The 9273-nt window shown below is 40.6% G+C and overlaps 1 protein-coding gene across 3 annotated transcripts in view; it reads right to left on the reverse strand.

The window, feature by feature from the left end:
• Positions 1–9273, reverse strand: part of HOOK3 (hook microtubule-tethering protein 3) — an 88982-nt gene that overhangs the window by 23390 nt on the left and 56319 nt on the right. For all 3 annotated transcript variants that reach the window (XM_015565180.1, XM_015565179.1, XM_015565181.1), the window contains exons 13-14: positions 6806–6875; positions 1071–1211 (exon numbers count right to left, since the gene is read on the reverse strand). In XM_015565180.1, the coding sequence (XP_015420666.1) occupies positions 1071–1211; positions 6806–6875 (211 nt within the window). The remainder of the gene's footprint in view (positions 1–1070; positions 1212–6805; positions 6876–9273) is intronic.

Genomic DNA, 9273 nt, shown 5'->3' on the forward strand with positions numbered 1-9273 from the left:
AGTAAAAGACAGACTGCCCCAAATCAAGGACAAATCAGTGAAATCAGTATTCAGAATCTAACTAGACAGAAAGTGTAATAAGATGTTTTGTGTGTGTGTTTTGTTTTTTTTTACTCAAGAAGGTACAAAAAATTCTGATCATAAACCTACATTCTATAAGTTAGTGAAAACTGCAGTAAAAATACAATCAAATCTATAATAATTGATGTTTTTCACATCAGGAAATATAGTATTTGAGTAGGTTTTCAACAGTGAAAGAATTATCTGAAAATCTATATTCAATATGAAGAAAGGTACATTACGAGTAGTATGTTAATTGTCTAACTTTTCAGAAAGCAATATGAAAATGCAGTATACATCAAACTATAAGACTATTTCAAACACCCACCTTAGCCATTTTTAAAATTAGTCAAAAATACTGCAAGCCTATTAGGTGGAGGCCACTGTAAATGTCATAAAACGTAATAAGTCAGTCCATACCAAGATGTTCTTTGGAAAGACTTGAAAGCAACTCAAAAGCCCAGTAACAGGAAATGGACAAAAAGCAAACATAGTAATAAAACTGCTGAAGTTTGAAGTAGCTTTAATTTGTGATTAAAAAAGGGGAAACGTAGGGCTTTGATATCATTTTGCTTGAAGAAATAGAGAAGGGAACACTATTATAAAGAGGCACAGTACTTTTGGCAAGTCTGTCCATAAATGGAGAAACAGCTTAAAGTTCTCTTAAAAGGAAATGGAATTAACACATTATCACTTCTCAAAATATAATTCGTGCCTTTGTTTAAGCTGCGGGGGAAGGGAACCTTTTTTCTGCCAAGGGCCATTTGGATATTTATAACATCCTTCGCAGCCCATACGAAATTATCAACTTAAAAATTAGCCTTTTATATTTGGTCAAACATTTAATTAACTCACCCCTAATGCCTTGGCAGGGCCAGACCAAATGATTTCGGGGGCCATATACAACCCACAGGTTGGATGTTCCCCAACCATGGTTTAAGAGAATCAAAATCAGGGCAAACAATCGAGAATACCTGTGGCTCAATGCAGCTGCCTATATACATTCCTACCTATTCTCTGTCTCCAGTTCATTCTTGCGAAGATTTGCATCATCCAGAAGGCTTTGCAATAAGGCAATTTTTTCATTGTCTGAACCCTCTTGATTAAGTTTTAATATCTTATTTTCATGCTGAAGACGAATAAGTTTCTCCCTAAATGAGTACAAGAAAAACTGATTATCTGGTACATTAATACAATCCTATCTAATAAAAGAGAAACATGGCAATTGGCGTACGACCGCTACCCTTCCCATTGGCTAATCAGGACGATATGCAAATAAACTGCCAGCCAAGATGGCGGCCGGCAGCCAGGCAGCTTAAACTGAGCATGAGGCTTGCTTGCTTCAGTGATGGAGGACTGCAACGTCCCCCGCCTGCTGTGCCAGCCTCTGAGCTTGCAGTTTAAGAAACATTGTAACAAATATAGAAGCTAAACAAAACCCCAAAAACCAGCTGGGATCTCAGAGCTGGAGTTGATACAGAGTTTCAATTATAGAACCTCAACAAACCAGATACCTACTTTCAGCAGCTGAGGCCTCAGAGCTGGAGCCAGAGCTAAAGCTGGCCCAGAATTAAAAAAGAAAAAGAAAAAAGGAGCAGTTGGGAGCTTCAGTCCCAGCCTGAAAATGGCCCTCAGCCCCTCACCTAGACTGGCCAGGCACCCCAGTGGGGACCCCCACCCTGAAGGGTGGGTGACCAGCTGCAAACAGCCATCAGCCCCTCATCCAGGCTGGCCAGGCACCACAGTAGGGACCCCCACCCTGATCCAGGACACCCTTCAGGGCAACCCAGCCAGCCCCCACCCATGCACCAGGCTTCTATTCTATATAGTAAGAGGGTAATATACCTCCCAGCACCGGGATCAGCGGAGCTGAGAGGCCTACCGGCACCAGGATCAGCGTGACAGGGCCAGCGCCCAAACCCCCTGATCATCCTGCGGCTGTGTGTGTGACAGGGGGGCGGGGCCACAACCCCCTGATCGGCCCTGCTCTGTGGGTGATAGAGGGCAGTGCCCCAACCCCCTGATCTGCCCTGCTCTGTATGTGACAGGGGGTAGTGCGCCAACTCCCCTATCGGCCCTACACTGTGTGTGACGGGGGGAGCTCTCCACCCCCCTGATGGGCCCTGCTGTGCGTGACCGGGGGCAGCTCCCCAACCCCCTGATGGGCCCTGCTCTGTGCGTGACCGGGGGCCGCACCCCAATCCCCTGATTGACCCTGCTCTGTGCGTGACAGGGGGGGGCACCGCAACCTCCCCATCGACCCTGCCTTGAGTGTGACAGGGGGCGGTGCCCCAACCCCCCAATCGGCCCTACCCTGAGCGTGACTGAGGGTGGCATCGCAACCTCCCAATCCGCCCTGCTCTGTGCAGTACAGGGGGCAGTACCCCAACTCCCCAATCAGCCCTGCTCTGAGCCCGACCAGGGGCTGCACCTAGGGATTGGGCCTGCCCTCTGCCACCCGGGAGCAGGCCTAAGCCAGCAGGTCGTTATCTCCCGAGGGGTCCCAGACTGCGAGAGAGCACAGGCCGAGCTGAGGGACCTCCCCTCCCCCCAAGTGCACAAATTTTTGTGCACCGGGATTCTAGTCTATATATATAAAGCCTAAGCGACCATTTGACGGGTAGCTAAGACACGCACTGACCACCAGGGGGCAGACACTCAACGCACAGGCATGGAAACATGGAACAGATTGATGAATCTCAGAGGGAAGGGGGGAGGTTGGGAAGAGATTAACCAAAGATCTTGTATGCATACTAGAGGCCCGGTGCACGGATTTGTGCACCGGTGTGGTCCCTTGGCCTGGCCTCTGGGGTTTGGGCCGAAACTGGCAGTCTGACATCCCCCGAGGGGTCCCACATTGCGAGAGGGCACAGTCCAGGCCAAGGGACCCCACCAGTGCACAAATTTGGTGCACTGGGCCTCTAGTATAGCTATCAAAATCCAGCTAAGTATAGTTACAGCTTTAATACATAGAACAGAAATGAAAAACAAAGTACCTACGAAGAATGCAGCTCCTGTTATAACTGGATAAGACATTACATCTCGGGGCTTAAGTACTTTCTTTTTGAAAATGGATAATCTGAAGGTAACTCTCCAAATATCATGATTTGTAATGAAAGAGATTTCAAGATCCTATTTTTTCTCTGATTTGCACATTGAAGCTATGAAAGCATTTACATATTTGTTCTTTAGTTCTTATAAAAAACATGATCTCTAGTGCCATATTCTTAAATTACTAATCATTTGATGGCAAGATATACTATCCAAAGAAGAATGCCTCCAAGATATGCAGTCCAGCCCTGACTGGTTTGGCTCAGTGGATAGTGAGTTGGCCTGTGGACTGAAGGGTCCCAGGTTCGATTCTGGTCAAGGGCATGTACCTTGGTTGCGGGCACATCCCCAGTGGGGAGTGTGCAGGAGGCAGCTGATCGATGTTTCTTTCTCACCGATGTTTCTGACTCTCTCTATCCCTCTCCCTTCCTCTCTGTAAAAAGTCAATAAAATATATTTTTAAAAAAATGCAGTCCACCCATTCCTATATATATGTAAAATTTTTATAACAAACTAGATTATCAGAGCCAACTTATTTGACTGCATTGCTGTGGGATCCTGTGTTATGACAAAAGCTTACACTGAGGGATGTTAATAGCAACAGCCACAAAAAGCTTGCCACTACATTTACTGCAGGGACGATATAATTGAATATTAATCCATGTCAAGATATAACTGAAGATCTACCTCTTGAAAATATAATTCATTCTTAATTTACTCATACCAGATGCTATAAAAAGCTATGCTTCTCATGGAAAATACAAAAACAAAACAAATATACACAAAACAGTCTGCTCTTATTTTATAAACACCATAAATCTTATAAAGCAATTTTACTTTTGCTGTTGAAAATATGAAAGTCAAATTTGTGGCCCAACTGAAGCAATTATATAAAACTTGGTATATTTTATGTATGAACAACATGACTAACATATTTTTGAACTGTAAGTAAAAACACTCATTGTGGGGGGGGGGTGAGAAAGGATAAATGAGAAGAAAATAGAAATCCTCTATAGCCCTATGGTGCAAAATAATTGCTGCTGAAATACAGCCTTCTACTGCGATGCATATGTACACACATGCCAGGAGTTTAAAAAATGGATCACATAGTATGTTACATTGATATCTGCTATTTATACTTAAATTTTCACAATCATTTCATATCAGTAAATAGTATACTTTAATATTTTAAATGACACATTAACACATTGAAGAATTGTTATTTAATTTAATCACTGGGCATTTAGGTTGTTCCCAATTTTGAGATTTAATATGCTAATAATCATCAGCTTTATAAATATACCTTTGTGTATATCCTTCATTATTTCCTTAGGATTAATTCCCAGAGAAATAAATTTTGGGTCAAAAGATAGTCACATTTAGATAATATACACTTTTTGCCAAAATGCTCAGAAAAAAAGTTGTACCACCATAAGAATAAAAATTTGTGCCCTGGCTGGTCTGGCTTAGTGAATAGAGCATTGGCCTGCAGACAGAAGGGTCTTGGGTTTGATTCCGGTCAAGGGAGTGTACCTCAGTTGCAGGCTCAATCCTGGCCCTGGTCGAAGCATGTGTGGGAGGCAACCAAATGATGTGACTCTCTCACACCGATGTTTCTCTGTCTCTACCCTTCCCTTCCACTCTCTCTAAAAATCATGAATAAATATCTTTTGGTGAGGATTAAAAAAAAAAATTTAACTAAACTGACTATGGTAATTATTTCACAATATATACATATATCACATCATTATGTTGTATAACTAAAATTAATACAATTAATATGCCAATTATATCTCATTATTAAAAAGTTGTACCACTTTATGTTTACTCTTCGCTTATGAGTTCCCAATTTCCCCGTACCCTTAATATCAGTGACAATTACCACTTATAGTAGTTTTTGAAATTTGATAGGTATACTTTATTATGTATTAAACCTATTAGCTCATTGTCTGTAACACATGTTGCAAATTTTTGTGCCTTTTACCATTTCATTATCTTGATAGCTCTCTAGACACAGAGTATATTTTAATTTTACTGAGTCATACCCAAAAAAGTCATTTTATTTGTGGAATCTTTATCATTGTTCTTTTCCTCAATTTAAAAATCCAACTGCATTACCAATAAGCTCACTTAAAAATTTTTTTTGGACATAACCATTTACTTATGAATATTCATAAATAATGTGTTCATTCATTCCAATTTTAACGGTCCAATATCATTCATTCAAATTTTAACGGTCCAATATCATTCATTCAAATTTTAACAGTCCAATATAAAGTACCACCTCAGATGGCAGAAAAGAAAAATTTACAAGATGCTTCCAGAGTTGGTGTTGCATTATACTCCTTTTGTGTTTCCTTCTTAAATAAATGCCAACAACAATCAATAGTCTTTATTTACTTAACAAGTATTTTAATGCCTATTTTAAATCACAGTTTATAAGACTCTTAAACAACAAAGGATATTAAAAAGAATCAAGGCCAGTGTCAATTTAAAAAGGGGGCAAACAGACTCACAGAAGGTAAAAATAATATTCAGATTCAGCATTCTCTTTCTCCTGGACACTTGGTGTCTCCCCACCAATCTTTTATTCTGTTTTCAAAATATATGTTGTTATTAATTTTAGAGAGAGAGCAGGAAAGGGAGAGAGAGAAACATCAATAAGAATCATTGACTGGCCGCCTCCTGCAAGCCCCCTACTGGGGATCGAGCCCACAACCTGGGCATGTGCCCTGACTGGGAATGGAAACGGTAACCACCTGGTTCATGGGTCGATGCTCAATCACTGAGCCACACCAGCCAGGCCAGTCTTTTATTCTTACTATAAAGTCGGGCACATATTGCAATAAATGGAATTTTTAAAATGCTATGAATAAATAAAAATGTAAGATACTAGTGAGGAAAGAATAGAACAGATGGGGAGATATTTCCTCCTGTCTACTGTATTAAATCTTTCCCAGACCATTCCACCTAATTAAAAGATGCGTTTTAGTGACGAGTTACTTTGCAGACTGATGGCTAAACATAGCGTTTACTTTGGGGTCAAGTGGTTTTATGGCTAAATGTTTGCTAAGGGTACTCAAGCAGAGAGATGTCAGTTTGCTGTATAAGTGTGAAACATTGTCCTACTGAAGTAAGAAGATCAAGTCTCTTGGGCCAGTTGAAAAATGCACTGGACATTTGCTACTGAGTTCATGCTGAAAGTGTTAGTAATAACGAATCGTATATAATAAAAGCCTAATATGCTAAGTGTCCCGTCGTCTGGTAGTCCATTCAACCAATCAAACCGTAATATGCTACTGATATGCTAAGGTCACTTAACAGCTTGCTATGACATGCACTGACCATTGCGGGGACAGAAAGCGGACCAGTCGACCGGTTGCTATGATGTGCACTGACCACTGGGGGCAGACGCTCTGACTGGTAGGTCAGCTTGCGACATGCCCGGGAGCCCTCCTGCATCCCTCCGTGACCCAGAGAGTGCACTGGTGGGGGTCCCTTGGCCTGGCCTGCTCCCTCTCGCAATCTGGGACCCTTCAGGGATGTCGGAGAGCCGGTTTCGGCCTGATCCTTCAGACCAGGCCGAATTCGTGCACCAGGCCTCTAGTAAGGAAATAATCCTCTTCATATTACAGAAAAGTAAGTTTTCTCCAGAAATATAGTGCAGTGTGACTGAACTTTATGATCTCCTTACCTGATTTCAGGTGTAACAATCTCGGCTGCCAGACTATCTGAAGACTCCTGACTTCCCAGAGGCATTAATCCTATAAATATGTAAACATGAATGTAAGGGTAAGAGAGAACACCACCATTTCCTTTAGTGTCCAGATGAAATCCTACTTTGAGCATCAATTTTAACAGCTAAAATTTTTGTTTTAGTCAAATAAAAGATCATGTCACAGTTGTTTTACATTATTATTATGTCATTTGAACAATTTTTAAAAATATTTTATTTTATTGATTTGAGAGAGAGAGAAGAAGGGAGAGGGACAGAGAGAAACATCGATGAGAGAGAAACATCGATCAGCTGCCTCCTGCACATCCCTACTGGGGATCGAAACTGCAAATGTGCCCTAACCTGGAATCAAACTGGTGATCTCTTGGTCCATGGGTCGATGCTCAACCACTGAGCCATACCAGCCGGATAATTTCCATTTTTAAGTGTACAACTGAATGGCAGTAAGTAAATTCACTATGTTGTGGAATCATCACCACTGTCTATTTCTAAAATTCATCACCCAAAACATAAATTCTGTAATGATTAAGCAATAACTCCCCATTCCTTTCTCCACTACCATTCCCCATAAACTTTTACCTTCTCTCTCAATAAACTTGCCAATCCTAGATAAAGTGGAATCATACCAATATTTGTCCTTTTGTATCTGGCTTATTTCACTTAACAAAATATTTTAAAAATTCATTCATGCAGCATTTATCAGAACTTCATTCCTTTTTATGGCTTTTTATTTCATTCCATGGTATTTGTATACCACATTTTCTTTATTCATTCATCTGTTGATAAACACATGGGTTGTTTCTATCTTTTGAATAACGCTATTATGAATATTGGTATACCAGTATCTAGTTGAGTCTTTTGGGATATATACTTAAAATTGATATATACTTTGTGTATATACTTTGAATTCTTTTGGGTATATACTTAGAAATGGCATTGCAAAATTTGGTTAAGTTTATCCTTTTTTAAAATACTTTTATTGATTTCAGAGAGGAAGGGAGAGGGGGAGAGATTCTACTTTTGGTCCTTAGGTATTAGGCTTCTCTCCAGCAAGTCTTCTGTTGATTAGTAAATGCAAAATTGTACAGTTTTTTAAAATATATTTTATTGATTTTTTACAGAGAGGAAGGGCATCGGTGAGAGAGAAACATCAATCAGCTGCCTCCTGCACATTCCCCACTGGGGATGTGCCCTCAACCAAGGTACACGCCCTTGACCAGAATCGAACCCCGGACCCCTCAGTCCGCAGACTGACGCTCTATCCACTGAGCCAAACTGGTTAGGGCTTATCTTTTAACTTTTTTAAAAAAAATCTTTATTGCTGAGATTACAGATGTCTCTATTTTCCCCCTCCCCTCATAGCTCCCCTCCACCAGTTCCCACCTGATCCCAGGCCCTTGCCACCCTATTGTCTGTGCCCATAGGTAATGTATACATGCATATAAGATCTTTGTCTAATCTCTTCCCACACACCCCCACACCCCTTTCCCTCTGAGAGTCGTCAGTCTGTTCCATTTCCATGCCCCTGATTCTATTCCATTCACCAGTTTATTCTGTTCATCAGATTTTTAGATTCATTTGTTGATAGATATGTATTTGTTGTCACTTTGTTTTCATTAATTTTTTATCTTTACCCTTTTCTTCTTCTTCCTCTTCTTAAAAATACCCTTCAGCATTTCATATAATACTGGTTTGGTGGTGATGAACTCCTTTAGCTTTTTCTTATCTGTGAAGCTCTTTATCTGACCTTCAATTCTAAATGATAGCTTTGCTGGGTAGAGTAATCTTGGTTGTAGGTTCTTGCTATTCATCACTTTGAATATTTCTTGTCACTCTGTTCTGGCCTGCATAGTTTCTGTTGTCTTTGTCTTTTGCCCTTGGCATTTTAATTATGATGTGTCTTGGTGTGGTCCTCTTTGGATTCCTCCTTTTGGTGTTCTTTGTGCTTCCTGGACCTGTAAGTCTATTTCTTTCACCAGGTAGGGGAAGTTTTCTGTCATTATTTCTTCAAATAGGTTTTCAATATCTTGCTCTCTCTCTTCTTCTGCCACCCCCATTATTCAGATGTTGGTACGCTTGAAGTTGTCCCAGAGGCTCCTTACACTATCTTCACATTTTTTATTCGTTTTTCTTCTTGCTCTTCTGGTTGGGTGTTTTTTGCTTCCTCATATTTCAAATCATTGACTTGAATCTCAAGATCTTCTAATCTACTGTTGAATCCCTAAATATTATTCTTTATTTCAGTCAGTGTATGCTTAATTTCTGACTTGGTCTTTTTTCATATCCTCCAGGGCAGCCATGGGCAAACTACAGCCCGCGGGCCGGATCCAGCCCATTTGAAATGAATAAAACTAAAAAAAAAAAAAAGACCGTACCCTTTTATGTAATGATGTTTACTTTGAATTTATATTAGTTCACACAAACAC

The sequence above is a fragment of the Myotis davidii genome, unplaced genomic scaffold (genome assembly GCF_000327345.1).
Source record: "Myotis davidii unplaced genomic scaffold, ASM32734v1 scaffold93, whole genome shotgun sequence".
Lineage (NCBI taxonomy): Eukaryota > Metazoa > Chordata > Mammalia > Chiroptera > Vespertilionidae > Myotis > Myotis davidii.